The sequence below is a fragment of the Eumetopias jubatus genome, unplaced genomic scaffold (assembly GCF_037043125.1).
Source record: "Eumetopias jubatus isolate StellerSeaLion01/CBP00866 unplaced genomic scaffold, mEumJub1_p1.0 scaffold_1, whole genome shotgun sequence".
Classification (NCBI taxonomy): Eukaryota; Metazoa; Chordata; class Mammalia; order Carnivora; family Otariidae; genus Eumetopias; species Eumetopias jubatus.
Genome location: NW_028274807.1, coordinates 210,476,412 through 210,495,697, shown reverse-complemented (window position 1 = coordinate 210,495,697; position 19,286 = coordinate 210,476,412). Strand labels below are relative to the sequence as shown.

Here is a 19,286-nt window from a genome sequence, read left to right as displayed (position 1 = left end):
TTCTTATGATGTGGCAGTGACCTGATCCCTGTTCTGGGAGGGTGGGTTCGGGCCCCACACATCCAGTCGTGGATTAGTAGTTGTGGCTGGCTCACTCTCAGACTCTCTGGCTGCATTTGGGCTTATTTTATGGCTCAAGCCATGGATCATTGGGCAGAAAGGGCCACTCGGCAGAGGCTTGTGTCAGAAGCACGTTGTCACAGATAGGAATGGGTGTCCTCACACGGTGCTTCCATCTCACTCCCAGGAATGCCAAGCAAGACGTGGATGACGAGTATGGCGTGTCCCAGGCCCTTGCTCGGGGCCTGCAGTCCTATTATGCCGTGGCACATGCTGTCACTGAGAGAGTGGATAAGCAGTCAGCGCTTATGGTCAATGGTGTCCTCAAACAGTACCAGGTAAGGTTGGAGGGGCATATCGACACGGCAGTCTTGAGCTTTCCCGGTGGCGGGTGGCTGCTGAAGTCACATTCCAATCTTGCTCTTTTGGACACTTGTTCTTCCCTTCTGAACCTCTGTCTCCCCATCTGGGAAGCAGGGGCCCGATCTGTTAGCTTTGCCTCCAGGAGGGGATGAAAATTGTGCAGTTAGTATCTGCTGGTTGCTTAATTATGCCAGGCCAACTAGGAGGCTGCTACTCATTGGCTTCTCATCCCTCAATGACCTGATTTAGTAGGTGCTTCCATCTCCGCATTCGATGGGGGTGGGGGACAATGAGGAACAGGGAGGTGCAGTGATTCCTCAAAATCACACAACTCAGGAGTGGCTAAGCCAGGATGGGGCCCAGCCTGGGTGCACAGGTGCTCGGTGCGTGGTCCCTGGAGCCCTGCTATGTGTGGCCACCGCATTGTGTGTGGCAGTGAGGCCAGGGACTTAAATGTCAGCAGCCTTACTTCCTCGTGGCCCTTCCAGGTAGAATCTTAGCTGTTTGAATATGTACCAGAAAAAGAGATTTTATAGACATATCACCAGCACGGCAGCCCTGTGATTTTGTAGGAGTGATTGCTGAGGATGAGGCCAAGAAACCAAGGAGTGGGCTGACTGAAAGCAAAATACCAAAACTCGCGATGGCCACAGGTGGTTCATGGCTAGGCCGACCGCGGGCCTGGTTGTGCTGAGTCTGCAGTTCGGGGAATGCTCTCATACCGACTTGGGCTTCAGTCCTGGCCGCTCACCTCTCTCCTTGCAGATCAAAGGCTTGGAGTGGCTGGTGTCCCTGTACAACAACAACCTGAATGGCATCCTGGCGGACGAGATGGGCCTGGGGAAGACCATCCAGACCATCGCTCTCATCACGTACCTCATGGAGCACAAGCGGATCAACGGACCCTTTCTCATCATAGTACCTCTCTCGTAAGTGCTCTCACCCCTGGGGGGTCGGTCTCGGAGTGTCCAGCGGGAAGGCCTTGTTGCTTGGGTTCACCTCATTAGCTCTTTAAAGACCCCATCCCCAAATACAGTGCCATTCTGAGGGGGACTTTGGGGGACACAACTCAGCCCCCGGCATCCTGCCTCTGGTTTCAAGGGGCGAGATTGGAGAAGGGTGGTTGAGGGAGTGTCCACCCATCATCCCTGTTGGGGCAGCTCTCACAAGATGACTTCGAGGTCCCCTTCAAGTCCCCCAACCAGCACACTCCACACAAGGTGTTGCAGAAGCCAGACAAGCTCCTGCTAGCGGAGTGGAGCAGAGTGGAGCAGAGCCATTTGAGGAAATATCCTTAACTGTTCCTCCCTGGGGCACTGAGTCCTCTGGTTCATGGCAACCCTGATGCTTAGTATGATAGGACTCTCCAACCGAGTCCCAAAGAGGTTCTCACTCACCACCTCATGGCGCCGCTGGCCACCTCCTTCCGGCAGGCAGCCCTAAGGGGGTCAAGATTGACCAGCCACCCTGGGCCTCCCTCTTCCTAGCTCAGCAATGCCACAATATGGTTCACCTGCCCCACAGTTTCTCTAGAAGTCCTGGAGCTGGCTTTCTTGGACCCATCTCAGGTTTCATGTCATTCATGAAACCATTCACAGGCCTGGGGTATGGTCTACCCTGACGGGAACAGGCCTCTGTAGTCTGCACTTGGCTTGGCCCTGGAGAGACGCACCCCCCCCCCCGCCCCGCCCCACTTTGGCCAGCACTCATCAGCAACCACTTCATCCTTAAATCAGCTATCCAGGGGGAGAACAGGAAGCTGAGTGCTCATACCCTGATTCCATAGGAAATAAGACAGCCTCCTGCTTTTAAGACAGCCAGGCTGCCAGAGGCCATACAGCCATGCTGGAGGGCCCCAGAACTCTCCCAGAATTTACTTGGAGAAGTGTATTTCTTCCTTCTGCCTTCCCCTCCTCGTGGTCCTGTAAATTTGGCTGCCCTGCTAGGAACAGATCCGTATGGAGAGAGAACTGTTTGCGCAGTGCAACAGAAGGTCCCAGCCTGAGGACAGATGGCCTTGCCGCCTCCTCCCTCATAGCCAGACCCAACTTCTCAGCTTTCTGCTGCACTTCCCCATGCACCGTCTCCCGGCCTACCAGTGACTGGAGTCCCCCCTTTTTAGCTCCTGCGCCCCTCTCCTGAAGTGTGACGTTTGACTTCATCTCCACCGGCATAGTTCACTGCAGCATGCTGTCCTACAGCGTAGGTGTTTTGTTTGTAACTTTTCATTTTGAAATTATTTCACTTATAAACAATTGCAAAAATAGAATAAAGATTTCCTATATTCCTTTTTGTCAGCTTCCCAAATCTTTCCTAACTCCGGGACGGTTACAAAGACAACTGGTCTCCATTAGGTGATGCCTGCCAGTCTCCCCACGTAATCTTAGGAGTTTTCCTTCGTAATTCATAAGTTCCTGACGGCGAGGCACTTGGAGACCACAGAAAGGTCCCGTTTCTCAATCATAGTTTCCCCAGAGATTTCCACACCCATCAGATGAGTCTGGCTTGAGACCCCTTCCCCTGTGGGAAGGGCCGGTGGCGGCTTTCTTGCCATCACTCCTCCCACAGGTGTGAGAGCTCCACTCTAAGGAAGAACTGTGCCTTCTCCATGTATTAATTTACTTGTGTAACTGTATCTGAAAGTGGCAGAATGGACACATTCATGATTTTGTTGCTTAAGTTGTCCCAGATCTGGCCTGGGGGAGACCCTTCAGGTTGGTTTCCTGTTTCCAGATTCCATGTCCTGGTCATTGTGGTGGTTTGCTTTAGAATAGTTTTAGCTTTACCAAAACGTTGCAGAGGTACTCCGAGGTCTCTGTGTGCCCTCCCCCAGTTCCCCTGTTGATAACATCTCACATGACTGTGGTACATTTGTCACAACTCAGGAACCAGCAGGCACGTTACTGTTAACTAAGCTCCAGACTTGATTCAGCATTCTACTTTTCTCCTGACATCCAGTTGCTATTCCAGGACCCCATACTACATTCCGTCTTCTCGTAGCCTTCGCCCTCTGTGGTCTGCGAGCACTCCTTGCTTTCCTTGTTTTTGTTGACCTTGGTGGTTTTGAGGAGGACGAGTCAGGTGTTTTCTAGGATATCCCTCAATCTGGGCCTGTCTGGGCATTTTCTTCTCCTTGGACAGGATGGTGGGCATGGGGGCCAAAGAGCACAGGGGTGAAGGGCCCCTGTCATGACATCATTTCAGGGGCCATTATTGTCAGTGTGCCTTGTCCTTGGTGATGTTGACCTTGGTCACGTGGTTGAGGTCCTGCTTGTCAGGTGTCTGCCCTGTGAAGTTACTCTTTCTTCCCCTTCCATATACTGTATTCTGGAACAGTCCCTAAGCTTAGCGCCCATGTAAGTGGGCAATTAAGCTCTCCCTCCTTGAGGGGCAAATAGCTCTATAAATCTTTTAGAACTCTTCTGTACAGAAGTTATATCTCTTCTTCCCATTTGTTAATTTATTTAATCATTTATATCAGTGTAGACTCATGGGTACTTATTTTATATTTTGGTCTGTACACCAATACTCGTTTATCTTGTTGTTCTCGAATCACTCCAGCATTAGCCATGGGGAGCTTTTAGTTGGCTACTCTGTCCCTTTGACATGGCCCCATTGTTGTGGGGTTTTGAGACACTTAGTTGTATTTGGGCACACAGAGATGCCCCCAGCTCCACTTGTACATTTCCTGTCTGAGGCCTAGAATCAGCCATTTCTCTAAGAAGCTCTAGTCTCTCTTCTTAGAGAACAGTATTAGAAACCAAGAGCTGGGTGCTAGGGCTGCCCCTTGCTTCTGATCGTCCTTACTGGCAGGCCCTGTCAGCGGACAGCATTAGAAAATAAATGTATGTGTTTATCTAACGTGATCTGTGTCTGGTCATGGCCAACAGCTGTCTCTAACTCAGCTAGAACCATAGAGCTCCTTCTAGTTCTTTCTTCTTACTTGTACAACACTTTTCCAAATAGTTAATCCGTGAGAAACAACTTTACCAATTGGAGTACAGTTTTTAGATCCAGTTCTTTTTATCTTTCCAATCAAAATACCTTTTCCAAAGATTATTTAAATCAGCTTCAGTGTGTTGATCTTCAGGCTTTTTTACACCATGTTCCACCCAGACGAGGATCTGGTCCATCGAATGACATCTCCAGGCCAGAAGAGCTCCTTTTGCCCGAGGGAGCAGTTTTAGACGTCAGGCATCCAGCTGTCCCATCCATCTGTTGAGATGAACAACTGTCCACCATGAGTTTGCTCGTCCTGCCTCCCACTAGACTCCGTCTTCCACCCTAGCTCCTCGGTCTTCCCTGTCCCTGACTCTCTTGGCTCTTCTCTCCTCCTACTACAGATGTTCCCCACACTTCATGTTTTCGCCCTCATCTTCTTTCATGGTGCCCTGTCTGCCATTGCTCCATACAGTAGAATCCAGACTTCAGTGACTGTACCAGGGCAATCTTGCTGACCCTCAGTAATGCCTCATCTGAGGCAGGGCCAGTGGCTCCAAGATGCCAGGACCCAGGCTTCTAGAGTTTTCTCTGCTCAGTCACCCTTAATGTATGGCTTTTGCCCTTAACCTTCTTACCTCATGGTTGCAAGATGGCTGCACTGCCTCCATCATTTCATCTAGGTTCCCATGTTGATGGACAGGGCAAAGAGCAGCTGATTCTCCCCTCTCTCCACCCTTCTTTGAGAGCTTTCCCCCACTTTCACCCCAGCAACATGAGCTTCATCTCATTGCTCCAACTACATCCAGCTGTTTGGCCCGACTGCTGAAGAGCCTGGGAGCTAGGGGCTTACAGTGGAACTTCTTGCAGAGGGAGCTGGGTGAGCCACAAGCAATTTCTGCCACTCGGCCTTTGAGTCCTGTCTTTACAAACTACCCAGGCTAGACCTTTTGAGTAAGTTCCCTTTCTTAACGAAAAGTGACTATCCCAGTATTTCTCAGGGAACTCACTCCCTGGGAAGTTGGCCTTATTGTTGTTGTCACCCTCACCCAAGGTTCTGTCTCTTGTCCCAGGTGAATTATTTCTTCTCATCTGCCTTCCACCTGCCCCCATGCCTGCCCATTTCTCTCTTTCCCTGCTCTTCCTGGCCTTGCTTGTCCCACGGAGGAGCAGATGAGAGTCCATGCTCCTGCCCTGCACCCAGTCCTCCAGCCCTCCGCCCGAGCCAGCATGTCCTCCCCATCTCCATTGTCTCTTACCGGGCAGGAGCCTGCGGTGGCTGGCCGTTGTCATTTCAAGGTGGCACAGAGAACCTGCGGTGTCCCCTGTGCTCCCCGATCTCCCCAGCCTACCCTCCACCACAGCTCTGAGCCTAAAATGAGGCACTGCGAGTCTGCGGGTTTCCCGGCAGCAGACTTGCAGCGCATGGCGTGTTCTCAGAGGGGCTTGGGACCCCACAGCAGTGACAGGACTGGTCTCCCAGGTTCGGCTCCTGGATCTGGCCTTCTGCAGCCGCCTGGTTCCTGCCACCCTAGCGGCAGCTGCCCCTGTACCTGCTGCCACATCTCTGTGTCCCTGGTCCTCTCACCCAGGACATGACCCCCTCCCTCCCCCCAGACTGTCCGTTACCTGACCAGCTCTGAGCATCACAGCCACATTGGCCTCATGCCCCAGGGGACATTGGCGTAGATAGGAGCTGTTGATGAATGAATTAGATCCTGACTGTCCCTTCCTTGTTTCCGTCAGCACGCTGTCAAACTGGGCATACGAATTTGACAAGTGGGCCCCCTCTGTGGTGAAGGTGTCCTACAAGGTAGGTCACAGCCTGAAGAGATGGACATACGTGAGGGCAGGGTAGGAGTGGGAAGTACAGATGAGCGAAGAGGGAAGTCCGCTTGCATGAGTGGTGTGATGCATATGCACATGTTTTCCTGTGTTGTACTCGTGGGATTGTGCTGATCACGCCGGGTTTGGATCATTTATTCCCGAGTAATGCGTTTGTAAATGATGCTGTGTAGTCAATTCATGGAATCTGATGACATCATTGCTTTCACTGGAAGGTTTCGTTATTGTCACCCGAGCTTTGGTTAAAACCCATTCATGTAGGATGCCTTAACGAGTATACCCGTGATCTCTAGAACATGGGACTTGTGGGCCCTGCCTAGCTCGATTCACCCCATGAGGTAGAGACTAATTGTGCCTATTATCTTTGTGGGGAAACTGAGGCAGACAGGGCATCCCTCATGCAGCCAGGTTGTGTCCCTGCCTTCCAGGCTCCTGGGTCCAGGCTTTTTGCCCTGTGTTGTGTGGCTCTCCGCCACATGGTGGGGAGGAGGGGGTCCCAATACCAGGAACAGCGTGTGCAGGGAGAAGTTGGTGTAGTTAAGGAGCTAAGAATAGTTCTTCCAGCAAGAGCTTATGGGACCCGCTGAAGTACAGTCAGCCTGGAATGCGAGCCTAGAGAAAGCACCATGTTTATACCCTGGGGCCCTGGTCACATGGGTCAGGAGTTTGGAACTTGGGAGGGACAGGGCAGGTTTGCTAACTGGGGAGAAGCTGGAGCTACATCAGGGAGTGGTCAGCTGGGCCACACTCACATGGGAAGCCTTGAGGCAGCGGCCTGGTTTCCAGCCTGGAGGCCTAAGAGGAGCCCTGGGAAGGGGAGGGAGCTGATTAGCCGCGGACACTGGGACAGATGTAGTGTGCACAGCAAGCTTCTCAGAGCCCCTGGGCTGCCTGTGGCCCACAGGCCTTTCTCCCCCTTCCCTGCAGTTGCCACTCTGCATGTCAGCGGGGGAGGCCTCTCCACGGCAGCCCCCGTGGCCCCAGGAGGCTGAGTCGTACATGCTTCTCTCCCACACAGGGTTCTCCAGCAGCCAGGCGCGCTTTCGTCCCCCAGCTCCGGAGTGGCAAGTTCAATGTCTTGCTGACGACTTACGAGTACATCATTAAGGACAAGCACATCCTTGCGAAGGTAGCATGTCCTTGTGTAAAACACACCAAGCCCCCTGTGGCCACGTGGTGTCGGTAAACATGTGATCCAGGGTTATCCTATGTATGTCATGGAGACCAGCTCCTCAGAGCTTCTGCCCCAAGAGCTTCGTTACATTCGGTGTCTCCCAACCCGCCAGCCCTAACCTTTGTTGTGCCTGGCAGGGCTATGGTGAGGCCGGCCTTGTCCCTGCCTGCCTCTGGTGGCCTCGGCCCTCCGTCCTTGCTAGCTGTGGCACCCCCACCACAGTGCTCAGGACACCAGCCCGCCAGGCAGGTATGATTTCAGCATTCAGGGCTGAGACTCTGAGGCCCTTGGTGTTCTGTCGGCTGTGGGCTGCTGGGCTGGCACACATTTAGTGGGGCTTACGCGGTCCTAGGAGCCTCTTCACTGGCAGAGTTGTGATGTCAGACCGTCAGTGAATCACTGAGACCATGCCTTGACCCAGATATAAAACGGGCATAGTTCCTTGCCTGCAGAAAGGCCATTTTCCTGGTTTGAAGGCTGAAGATGATGCATCAGTTCTGACCATTAATCATCTGGTAGAGAAAAGGTCGAGTGGTCGTTTTTTGACCCAGGCCTGGATGTGTTCACAAGTCACCTCTAGGGGCTTGGTCATTGTGATGATTTGGGGTGCTTCGTAACCATCTCCAAGCTTACGGATAAGGGAACAGAGGCCCAGAGAGCTGGGGTCTAGTGCGCAGGCTCTTGCCCTCGACTTGTGGTGCAGGTACACCCCTCTGACTTAGGGCAAAGCCTGGCCCATCCCAAGCCCAAGAATGAGGCTCTGAAAATCCTTTTCTGACAGTGTCATTAATGAATGTCAAGGCCAAGCGACAGGGACTCCTCATGGGAGATGCTGTCTTGTCCTTGCCCTGGTCAGCTCTGCCCTTTTCACTCTGGGCACCTGACATGCACCGCCTCACCCAGGCTTCATTGTGCCTGCAGGCAGTGGAAGCTGAGGCACAGAGCAGTTCTGAGGCTCATCATGGGGTTCTGCAGACTTAAACCACGATTCAGACCTGGGGCTCCCACCTGCATACTCAAGCTCACCGTGAGCCTGCCTGTGTCTAGCCTGCGTCTGTTGGTCCTGGGCATGGCCCCAGCCCCTCGGGGCTCACAATCCGAACTTACCTGTGCCACTCCTATTTTTAGAGGCACAGCCTGATGCTTGGAAAATGGACCTGCTTCTGAGCCACATTCCCTGTAGACCCAGGCCCCTCTCTAATCAGCGAGGGGGTTGTTATTTGGAGGATTTTTCTGGGCTACATACAAACATACGTAATTTGGGGGGAAACCAGCGTACTGTCCTGCAGCTTGCATTGTTCACCCGACAGTAGGTCAAGGGCGTGTCTTCTGTGTGTCTGCACGCCATGCTTCCTAGGGGCGGTGTTTATGGCTCTCACCTGGTGAGCCGGTCTCTTTTCTCAGTGGACCTTGTCATGCTCAGGTTCTTCACCTGAATATGCTGTTCCATCTGTAGACTTGCCTAACGGTGGGGAGATTGTAGCTAAGGTGGGGCCATCCCCGCTGCTGCCCCTCCCCCGATGGCTTGCTCTTGGGCCCACAGATCCGTTGGAAGTACATGATCGTTGACGAAGGCCACCGAATGAAGAACCACCACTGCAAGCTGACACAAGTCCTCAACACTCACTACGTGGCCCCCCGCCGCCTGCTGCTGACAGGCACGCCACTGCAAAACAAGCTCCCCGAGCTCTGGGCGCTCCTCAACTTCCTGCTGCCCACCATCTTCAAGAGCTGCAGCACCTTCGAGCAGTGGTTCAACGCACCCTTTGCCATGACCGGAGAAAAGGTGTGTGCTCGTGGCTGGCTGCATGCCGACAGTAGGGCAGGGAGGGGAGCCGTGGGCGCGGGCCGTCCGTAGAGGAACTGGCCCCAAGTGGTCGGGGCCAGGCTCAGCTGGCTGCTTTCAGGTGTATACTGAGTGCCCGGGGCTGCAGGCTGTGTCTTCACGGAGCAAGGCCGCCTTTGCACCAAGACTGATGGGCAGGGATCAAGAGAGTGAACTCTGGGGAGTCTCTTGGGGCTTCCCTGCCCCGGTGCCTCAGGCACAGGGAGGGCACGGCAGGAATTTGGCTCTGAGGTAGCTGTGGGCCTGGCAGGGCACAGCTGGAGGTCCCCAGAGTCCTGTGGGTCTCTCTAGAGAGTTCACATTTCACCCTAAGGGCAGCAGGAGGCTCATAAAGTTTTAGTCAAAGGAGCAACATGGTCAGATTCTGTATATTTTGTTTTTAAAGAGTGCTGTGACCAATGTCTCTTGATGTCTGTATGGCCGTGGGTGGCATCGTCAGCCTGAAAACCAGACTATGGCACGTTGGCCGTCGGGGGGCAGATCTTTATCTGCTTGATGAAGTCCCCAAGCTGGCTCCCAGTGTGAGCCCCCTGTGCTGTTTGGCTTTGAGGGCGTTTGTGGGCAGGTCGTGTTTAGGCTGAGAGGCTGGAGCCTGGTGACTGAGGAACTGGGCACAGTTGCAGAGATTGGGGGTTGATGAAGAGCGTCACTGCCTGTGGTGGCTGGGCTGCCACTCTCTCTGGCCCCGGCAGCTAGTTCCTGACCGTAAGGTCCTCTGTAGGCAGGTCCAGGCCACCTGGGGCCACCTTAGTGTCATCAGCAAGTTACGTTCTCCTTGGCGGCCGTAGAGACAGAAACCCTTCTGAAGGAGAAACTGTGCCTTTTCGAAGAGTCTCCAAAGGGGAGCTCCCAGTGTTCAGACTTCCAGGATCCTCATCCTAAGCAAATGTTCTTATTTTGTTTATTTTCAAGTTTAGCAAAAGTTCTAAAGCTCTACTGAGAGATGATCAGGGGACCCAGAGAAGATAAGTTTAAGTGTGGTCTGTTTGACTCTCTTTTAATTTTTAGAAGTTTAACTTCTTAGCAGAGAATCAATCAGACACCTTGGGAGAGGAGAGTTTCTTTCCCTCTGTCCCTGCCAGGCTGAAAGGAGAGGATTTGGGGCTCCCAGGGACAGCCCCCCACGAAGACCACCCATTTCACACCCAGCGGTTCTATAAACATGGTGTTTCTCCACCTTTCGTTTGGATGTGTTGGCAGGTTTCCAGACATGCGTTTATACTTCTCTTAGGGAAAGAACCAAGTATCCTGTGTGTTTCTTTTCATGAGGGCTGTGGGGCGTGGTTCCCTGGAGCCTTGGGTTCTATACCCTAAGAATTCCGTGGAAGGTCCCAGGTCCCTGCAGTTGTCTCAAGGAAGAGGGTGCCCCACCAAGCCCCATAAAGCGTAAGGCAGTCTGACATGGAGGCGCTGAGGTCAAGGCAACTCTAGATGACCCTGCGTACCCTTCTCCGCATCCCCAGCTCCTTCCTTTGGAGGTAACCTTGGTTTGCTTGTCTCATGGGGGTGCCAGGTGGACCTGAACGAGGAGGAGACGATTCTCATCATTCGTCGTCTCCACAAAGTGCTGCGGCCCTTTCTGCTCCGGCGGCTCAAGAAGGAAGTCGAAGCCCAGTTGCCTGAGAAGGTAATGGATTGTTTGGAGCGGATGAAGCCAAGGTGCAGTGTCGTGCTAGGGGCTTTCCTGGGGTGGGCCCAGTCCAGTGGCGCTCCAGTGGTCCATGCTGTATTCTGTCATGGCCCTGGTCTTCAGCTTTGTTGTGTCCCTGTGATGTGAGGATGGCCACTCACACGCGATGGCTCTGTAACGTGGAGGCAGGTGTGGCTTCAAGCAGGGAAGCCCCTCTCTCGTCTGTGGGCCCGATGCCTGTGGGCGGGTCCCATCCGACCACATCCGGCAGTGCTTAGTGGCTCTGGGCTGCCTGGGGGCCCGCTCACACCATAGGATGGCTCTGGCTTCTCGCTCAGGAACCCAGTCCCCCAGCTGCCCCCCCAGGACGCCCTCCCCTCCCCCTGTCGGACATGCAGTACTTGCCCTTTGGTTCCCAGTGGGCTGTAGAGGAGCTTGGGGAAGGTAGCCAAGTCGCCCCTTCAGGCCCAGGACGCCCCTCTACGTTTCTCTGTCCCACTGCACCTACCATAGCCCGCCTCCCCTTGTTCCCTGGCTGGGGGGGCTCCTCACCATCATCCCCTTGTGCCCTCATCTGAGCACACACACATCCTGGGGTCCAGGGTACCTCTGAGAGGTTGAGACTGGAGATGGCCCCGGGCTGGGCGTTCAGCTCAGGGAGTCTCTGCTCTGACTGGTGATGCATGTTCCCTGCAGGTGGAATATGTCATCAAGTGTGACATGTCTGCACTACAGCGCGTGCTCTACCGGCACATGCAGGCCAAGGGGGTGCTGCTCACCGACGGCTCCGAGAAGGACAAGAAGGTTCGCCACGGGCCCCTGCCCTTCCCCGTCTGGGTGTCCAAGGCCGGTGTGGGGGTTTGAGCACCCTGTCATCAACAGGGCCTTCCGCCTCCTTGGAGTTTACTGGGGAGGTCAAGGCCTGATCTGTGATGATCACAAGGGCATCAGATAGCTCTTGTTAAGTCATAGCTGATGGAAACAGCCTCGTTCAGTAAGGCCAACAGATCAGGGGCTAATGGCCCATCTCCAGGGAGTCCGCTAAGACCCTCCCAGTCTGTCACTGTCTGGTGTTCTTGGCTTACGAAATGCGGGCCTCCTGCAGATGCATCCATCAACAGGGCGGAGCCCAGCAGGACCCCCAGCAGAGTTAGGATGTTCTCATGAGCCTCACCTTCCCAGCTGGGAAAAAGCTGACTCAACAGCCATGGCCACTGAGCCCCTTCACCTTGTTACCAAGTGAGGTTGAGGTGATACGGAGTGAGGGCTGGGCAGGCTGCCCTCTCCTGGGACCACTCTGAGGTCCCAGACCCCACCCGCCCCAGCTCCCCTCATCAGGACAGAAATGTCCTCCCAGGTACCTCGATTCTGCACCCCATGCCTCGGGCTGGGCCCCGCCTCCCCATGTCTCCATGTGTTCCTTAGGCCCTTTCTTACCCGAGAAGGTGCAGCAGCGTGCTTCCTGGGTTACTTCTCGGCCCGCAGCCAGTACCCACCCCCGCGTTCTTCCTTCTCTCTAGCCAGAAATCTTCCTAAGTTGTCATGGCCCATCTGGCTGCAGCCCCCCAGGGACGCTCCAGAATGCCTGCAGCCAAGGAAAATGTTAGTCCTTCAGCCTCAGCCGTTTACCGGTCTTCCTTCCCTTCTGTCCTGCAGCCCCTCCCGGCCAGCCCCTCCCGCGTGCCAGGCCGTCTCTGCTTCCCCAGAGTTGGGTTTGAGCCCTCTGTGCCTCCACAGGAGCTAGCCCCTCGCTGCCAGTTACTCTGCCACAGGCCACCACTGCCCTGAAGTGTCCCCTTCGGTATCCTCCCACCCCACCCCCAACCCCTCCCTGGGAGCAGGGCCCAGTACGGAGCCTCTCTTCTGCCTCCCCAGGGCAAAGGCGGCACCAAGACCCTGATGAACACCATCATGCAGCTGCGGAAGATCTGCAACCACCCGTACATGTTCCAGCACATCGAGGTGAGCATCGCCAGGGACAGCAGGCCCTTGCTTCTCCCAGAGACATCTGTCTGTATGGAGCCCTGACGCAGAGCTAAGGCGTCTCTCCCTGATGGCTTTTTGTAAAAATATTTTTTAATAATTTAAATAGGTAATGGTTATATATTGTTTCACTGTTGATTTTCTGTTTATAAGTGCTCATTGTAAAGAATCCAAACAGTGTAGGGAAATACATGATGGAAATGAAAGCTCCAGAAAGTCTGCCCTCAGATAGCCACAGAAAGCATTCGGAGACTCTTCTCTGGGGTTACTTTTCCTACCTGAGAAGGTCCCACTGTCTCTGCTGCTTGGCACACTAGCTTTTCCCACTCAGTGACACGGGGGGCTGTTCCTGGTTTGGAGCGTCGAGAGCAACCTTCCTTGTCATGGAGTCTCTGGGTCAGAACTTTTTTGGGCCACGATACCCTATGAGAGTCCGGATTCTTGCTTCTGAATTGCACATGTATGTCTGTACTTTTTGGCATGAAGTCTCGGGATCTCTGCAGACCCTTTCATGTCCCTGGGACTCCATCCCAGCTCTCCAAGGGTGGTCTCGGATACACACTGCCCTCGTGCACTCATTTCGTGACTGACCTTTCTTGGTTGGAGAAGGCCGAGGGAAGGGATGTCGGCCGGATGGAAGAGCGGTGTGCAGCATCTGTGTGTGGTCCCCGAGCCACCTCAGAGCCACTGGATCACTGAGCACCAGTGTGGGCGCTCCGAGGTGTCGGGCTGGGTGGCCTCTTCCTGCCCCATGCTGACCTGTCTCTCGTTCTGTTGCAGGAGTCCTTCTCCGAGCACTTGGGGTTTACCGGTGGCATCGTGCAAGGGTGAGAAGCTTCCCCGTGAAGGGGGTGGGCACGCTGTCAACGTGAAGGTCTTTTTCACTTCTTGACTGGCTTTATTGTTCTCATGACATTTGTCCAATTTCAGAGGTACTATATTCATGGCAGAAAATTTAGAAAATAGAAACAAACCCAAAGAAGGGAATAGAAATCCTCCATTAATCTTGAGAGGCAGGCCTGGCTTCCAGGCCCCACAGCGCCACTTCCAGGCTCTTGACGCTTGACAGCCTTCTTAACCACTCTGAGCCTAAATTCTGTCTGCTAAGAGAGATGATATTCAATCCACCTTGTCATGGGTGTTTTTTTCCAGCATTTTTTTTTTTAAGATTTTATTTATTTGAGAGAGAGAGAATGAGAGAGAGCCCGAGAGGGAAGAGGGTCAGAGGGAGAAGCAGACTCCCTGCTGAGCAGGGAGCCCGATGTGGGACTCGATCCCGGGACTCCAGGATCATGACCTGAGCCGAAGGCAGTCGCTTAACCAACTGAGCCACCCAGGCGCCCTCTAGCATTTTTTTTTTAATGATTTTATTTATTTATTTGAGAGAGAGAGTGAACATGCACGAGCAGGGGGAGGGGGAGAAGGATAAGGGTCCTGGGATCATGACCTGAGCCGAAGGCAGACACTTAAATCAGCTGAGCCATCAAGGCACCTCTCCAGCATAGATGATGCAACCCAGGTTTCGTTAATCCCTGGTGTTGGAGGTGGGTACCCTGTCTAGGTTTCATCACTGCAAACAGCCTTGCTCTAGAGCTGAGGCCACCAGCAGTTCTCTGAGCTAGTAAATGGTTTTGAAGAATAGAGGCACCAAATAAAAGATTAAAAAGTTCTTTTGCTAAATTTTTTTTATACCAAATTGCATCATGGGGGGCTCACAGACCTGGGTTCAAGTCCTGGCCCTGGCACATCAGCAGCCATATCACACTGTCCCCCCAGCCTCAGTCTGCACAGCTGTAAGCCAGGGGTTGTTGACTAGAGGGAATGAGAGAAGCTGCAGTGGCCCTTAACCCTACGTGAGGCGCGGTGTGGGCACTCTCCAGTGTGAGCCTTTGCTCCTGGAGCTTCTCTCGTGGACTAGAGAGGAGATCTCACTTCCTGTTGTCCCAGCATGATTGCTGATAGCATCTCTTTTCATTCCTGTAAGTATCTAAGTTGGATAACAATCACATGCTCACCTTTTACCAAGAATGGCCTTGAGCATATTTTAGTTGGGTTGAAATGGCTTTGCTGAAACTTCATGAGGTCAGAGGGTCTGCCTAGGAAGCCACTTCTGTGCCCTTTACCCCCCGTGGTGAGCAGCCTGCCTAGGTGCCCAGGTCAGCCTTGAGATGGGAGGTACGCTTCCTCTCCTGCCTGTCTGCAAAGTGCCGTTGCTAACATCATGTTCTTCCTCCACTCCCTGCTCACCAGGCTGGACCTGTACCGAGCCTCGGGGAAGTTTGAGCTACTTGATAGGATTCTTCCCAAACTCCGTGCCACCAACCACAAAGTGCTGCTGTTCTGTCAGATGACCTCCCTCATGACGATCATGGAAGATTATTTTGCGTATCGCGGTTTTAAATACCTCAGGCTTGATGGTGAGTATGCCCTAGAGAGATGTTTGTGGAGGGACTTGTTATCTACAGCTGCCAAAGCTTCTGGCCGGTATACCCTCCTTCACAAGGCAGGGCAAGGCCCGGAGACTAGATCTAGCATCAGGAGTGAGCGTAGCACGTTCAGGGACACAGACTTGCAGGAGTGGGAGGGAGGACTCTGCAAGTATTGTGACTGGATCAGAGCCTGTGGCCTAGGAGAGTGGCCAGCCTGGATCTGACACCCAGGTCTCCTAAACATGAGGCTTAAGGTCTTTGTACTACAACTCTGGGTCCAGTGGTTGTGGTGTACTATGCAAAAGTCCTCTTTTGGTGGGAAGTGGCAGAAGTCCACCTCCCGTGGACATCAGGTAAAAGTATACTGAGCCCCAGGGGTTAGTCTTGCTTCAGGTACAGCTGGATCCAGGTGTCTAGATGATGTTGCTGGGGCTCTTCTCAAGCTCTTGGTTCCACTGTCCTGCATCTTGGCTTCATTCTCAGGCATCCTGTCCAGGCTCCCCTTGTGTTTTTTCAGTGTCCCCAACAGAGGGTGCAGTCCATCGTTTCCCCCAGAGGTCCAGGGGCTGGCTCTCATTAGATTGCTGTGAGGCATGTACACTTTTCTCCACTGCCAGGTGATTGTAGATCTGTCACTGGTCAGGCCTGGAGCTGGAATCAGGCTCATCCATGCCCAAACCGTGTGCACTGAAGAGTAGTGGGTCAGGGAGAGAGTGGAGCTGGTGATGCAGGATGACAGCAGGTTCTCCTGGGAACAGTGCTTAGCTGCGACCCCCATACTCTCCTGGGAAGTTGTGTGTGTCTGCCTTTATTCCACCACACGAGAGCCCCAGGGAGGAGGGTGCTAAGTGAGATGGTGACAGCATGCTGGACCTGTCGTCTGACACACGTCAACTGGCCAGGGAAGCCCTAGAGGAAGTCTCCGCTCTCTTTCCAACTGCAAGAGTGCACGGACTCACCAGGCTTCGGAGCCACTGGCTTGAACACAGTTAAATCAGTAGCTTCTTCCCCATAGCTTCTCAGAGCTTTTATTGAAGCTCATTGCCAGGTGCCTTTACCTGGCAGGATGCCCCAAACGTCTGCACCCTCATTTGTCTTGCTGTGCATCTGGTGGGACTATGGTTTCACAGGTTGCTGGGCTGATCGCCTGTCGGCCTCTGGCCTCCCCGCCCTCACCCACAGCCTGCCCTCTGTGCCCGTCTTGCCTTCCGTCAGCCTGGTCTTAGAGTTCAGTCCAGGGCCACCTTTACAAGCGCAAATGACAGTGTGTGTCTCCCTGCGTCCCTGCCTCCTTCTGGGGCCTCCTTCCCACTCCTTGGAGACTGAAAACTGCACCCCTGTCGACGGGATGGCCAGGCCTTGTGCGCACTGGGCCTTGTCTGTGTCACCGTGCCAACCCTCAGGAGAAGCTGTAGGTAGAGTGCATATTCCCCCCTGCCCCAGGAGGTGTTCATTTGCCCCATTTCTTTCCTTGTCCTCCGTGGTGAGGAGAGGACTTTTGGTGCACTTAGCCACAGCTGCACAGTACCCACATGGCCACAGACCAACGGCAAAGGACAGACAGAAAGTAGGGGCTCAGCAACATGTTGGATGGAACATCCAACCGTCAGAGCAGTGAGAGTGAGGGTGCAGGCTAGACCTCGGGGCAGTGGGCCCTTTGGCATGGGCCTGCCCATTCCCTGCTCCAGGCCTCAGCCCTTCCTCCGAAAGGGGCAGCTGGGGGCATGCCTTGGAGCCCAGGCTTCTGTGAGCATCGGGTCTCCGTGCTATTCATCATGATGATTGGGCAAATGGCTGGAAGAATTTAATTTTCATTTCTTTCTATTTTTTAGATTTTTTAATTTATTTGGCAGGGAGAGAGAGCGAGCATAAGGAGGGGAAGCAGGGGAGGGAGAAGCAGGCTCCCCACTGAGCAGGGAGCCCGATGCGGGGCTTGATCCCAGGACCCTGAGATCATGACCTGAGCTGAAGGCAGAGTTTAACTTACTAATTTTCATTTTGTCACCAAAAATGACTCCTGATTTTGCCAAAGGCACTTTGCTCTTCTGAGCTGGTAGCAGCCCAAGGAGCTTAGGTGTCCCTCTGGTGCTCACGTGTCATGGATGGTCACTTGAGAGTCCCTGTGACTCCAGGAAGAGGGAAGCCATTCCTGCTTGCAGGGAAGAGTCCCTGTTGTAAGGCACCCATGTGCTTGCCTGTAGAAGATTCTCTGTGACTAGAGAAACCCACTGCAGTGTGATTGAGGCAGGCACCAGTCCTCTGGCCAGTCCCTCGTTCCAGGCACCATGCCGGGGCACCCAACCCGTGTCATACTCAGATCAGGCCCGTTTGACTCCGAGGTGACACGTGGCCTTTTGGGGCTCCTTTTCATCTGGGGTGGGGGGTGTGGCATTCGCTCGTGTTCACCGTAAACCTGAATTGTTCACTCATCGCAGCTGAGGCACGTGTGTGGAGCGACTATAGAGTTGGCCCAGGAGGCCTCTGGGACGTGTGCAGGCACTGTCTCTGCCCTAGAGCAGGTGTTCCTCTGTGTCTCCTCGCCATCGCCCCCCACCGTGCCCCGCATAGTCCCCCCTGCTGACAGCCTTTTCCCTGTGCCCTGCAGGAACGACAAAAGCAGAGGACCGGGGCATGCTGCTGAAAACCTTCAACGAGCCCGGCTCCGAGTACTTTATCTTCCTACTCAGCACCCGCGCTGGGGGGCTCGGGCTAAACCTCCAGTCGGCCGACACTGTGATCATCTTCGACAGTGACTGGAACCCCCACCAGGTAAGGCTGGGCTGGCCCCCTGGCAGGGCAGGGGAACTAGAGACTCCCTGGAGACCCTTTCCCATCCCGAGTGCCTGGTGGCACCCACGGCTGCTGAGGCCTTTGTAGAGAAGCCCCGAGCATATTAGTTTTCCTTTATGTCTTAAAACACCAGTTTTTGCTTTTGTTATGAAAAAAAATACTCCGTTTCTATTAAAAAAAAAGAATCCTGGTTTTATGTAAATGTGTAAAGTGGAAAATGCCCCGATCTTACCAGCCATCAGTGATTGTCACTTTTTTTTGTGATCCAAGCCTTCCAGGCCATGTTCTTTGTGACCTCTCACACACTTGTGCTTTTAAAACTTTTGGGGCATATTTTTACACTGCTGCTCTTATTTTGTATCTATATGCCCTATCCAGGGCTCCGTGCCAGTAGTTACAGAGAAGTGGTATTTGATAGATACAGCGATTTTAAAGTGAGTTTTTAACTTTTCCTGATGTTTCGTTATAAAAGTAATAGTCTTTTTTAATGAAGATATCAATAACTCAACATAAACTGAAGAGTCCATTTTTCCCCCTCCCACCAATCCCACTCTTTGACCACGTGCCATCATGTAGCTGTAGGCACACACCTGTGTTGTGGGTTTGATAGAAACAGCGTGTTCTAGCACGTGTTCTTCCCTCCGGCAGCTTGTGTGTTTGTCCTTTTGGGGCAGGCTCACTGGGACTCCACACAGCCTTTTCTTCAGCTGCCAGGTGTCTGGGCATATGGTGGCCTCAAGACTCGACTCAAACCTCACTTGGCAGGCATCTGGGGTTTGTTTCTCAGCGTGACCCCTTAGGGAGCTCCGAGTATTTGTACAAGGACTCGCCAGTCAACCGTGAGACGTGGGATTGTTTGGCCCATGGGCGTGTCCTCTGTACATTCCGGTTGGCTCTGCCCAAGTGGCCTCCAGCAGGCTGCCCCAGGTTTCTTCCACCAACGGTATGAGCATGTCCTTCTGCACAGCCTGGAGGCACGAGCATGTGGACGGTAGCCCATCTGATGGGCAGATGCTCAGGTTGGTTACTAGCGTCCCTTTCTACCATCAGCCTGGGGCGTAGTTCTCACTGAGATCTCCATGGCCAGCCAGTTTCCTGAGATGCGGTTGTGGTGTGCTGTCCCCATCGGCAGGCAGACAGTTGGCAGAGGTTCCCCTGGGGCACGTGACCCAGTGCTCGGAAGTACTGCCGGGAAGCATGCTGGCCGGACCAGGGAACTCAGCTATA

At 53.7% G+C, this 19,286-nt stretch overlaps 1 protein-coding gene across 7 annotated transcripts in view; it reads left to right on the top strand.

Moving 5' to 3' along the window:
* SMARCA4 (SWI/SNF related BAF chromatin remodeling complex subunit ATPase 4) overlaps positions 1–19,286 on the top strand; it is an 88,052-nt gene that overhangs the window by 43,888 nt on the left and 24,878 nt on the right. For all 7 annotated transcript variants that reach the window (XM_028089002.2, XM_028089001.2, XM_088017264.1 and 4 more), the window contains 11 exons: positions 248–398; positions 1,189–1,352; positions 6,109–6,175; positions 7,226–7,336; positions 8,925–9,167; positions 10,741–10,854; positions 11,554–11,661; positions 12,733–12,819; positions 13,621–13,667; positions 15,091–15,257; positions 17,875–18,038. In XM_028089002.2, the coding sequence (XP_027944803.1) occupies positions 248–398; positions 1,189–1,352; positions 6,109–6,175; positions 7,226–7,336; positions 8,925–9,167; positions 10,741–10,854; positions 11,554–11,661; positions 12,733–12,819; positions 13,621–13,667; positions 15,091–15,257; positions 17,875–18,038 (1,423 nt within the window). The remainder of the gene's footprint in view (positions 1–247; positions 399–1,188; positions 1,353–6,108; positions 6,176–7,225; positions 7,337–8,924; positions 9,168–10,740; positions 10,855–11,553; positions 11,662–12,732; positions 12,820–13,620; positions 13,668–15,090; positions 15,258–17,874; positions 18,039–19,286) is intronic.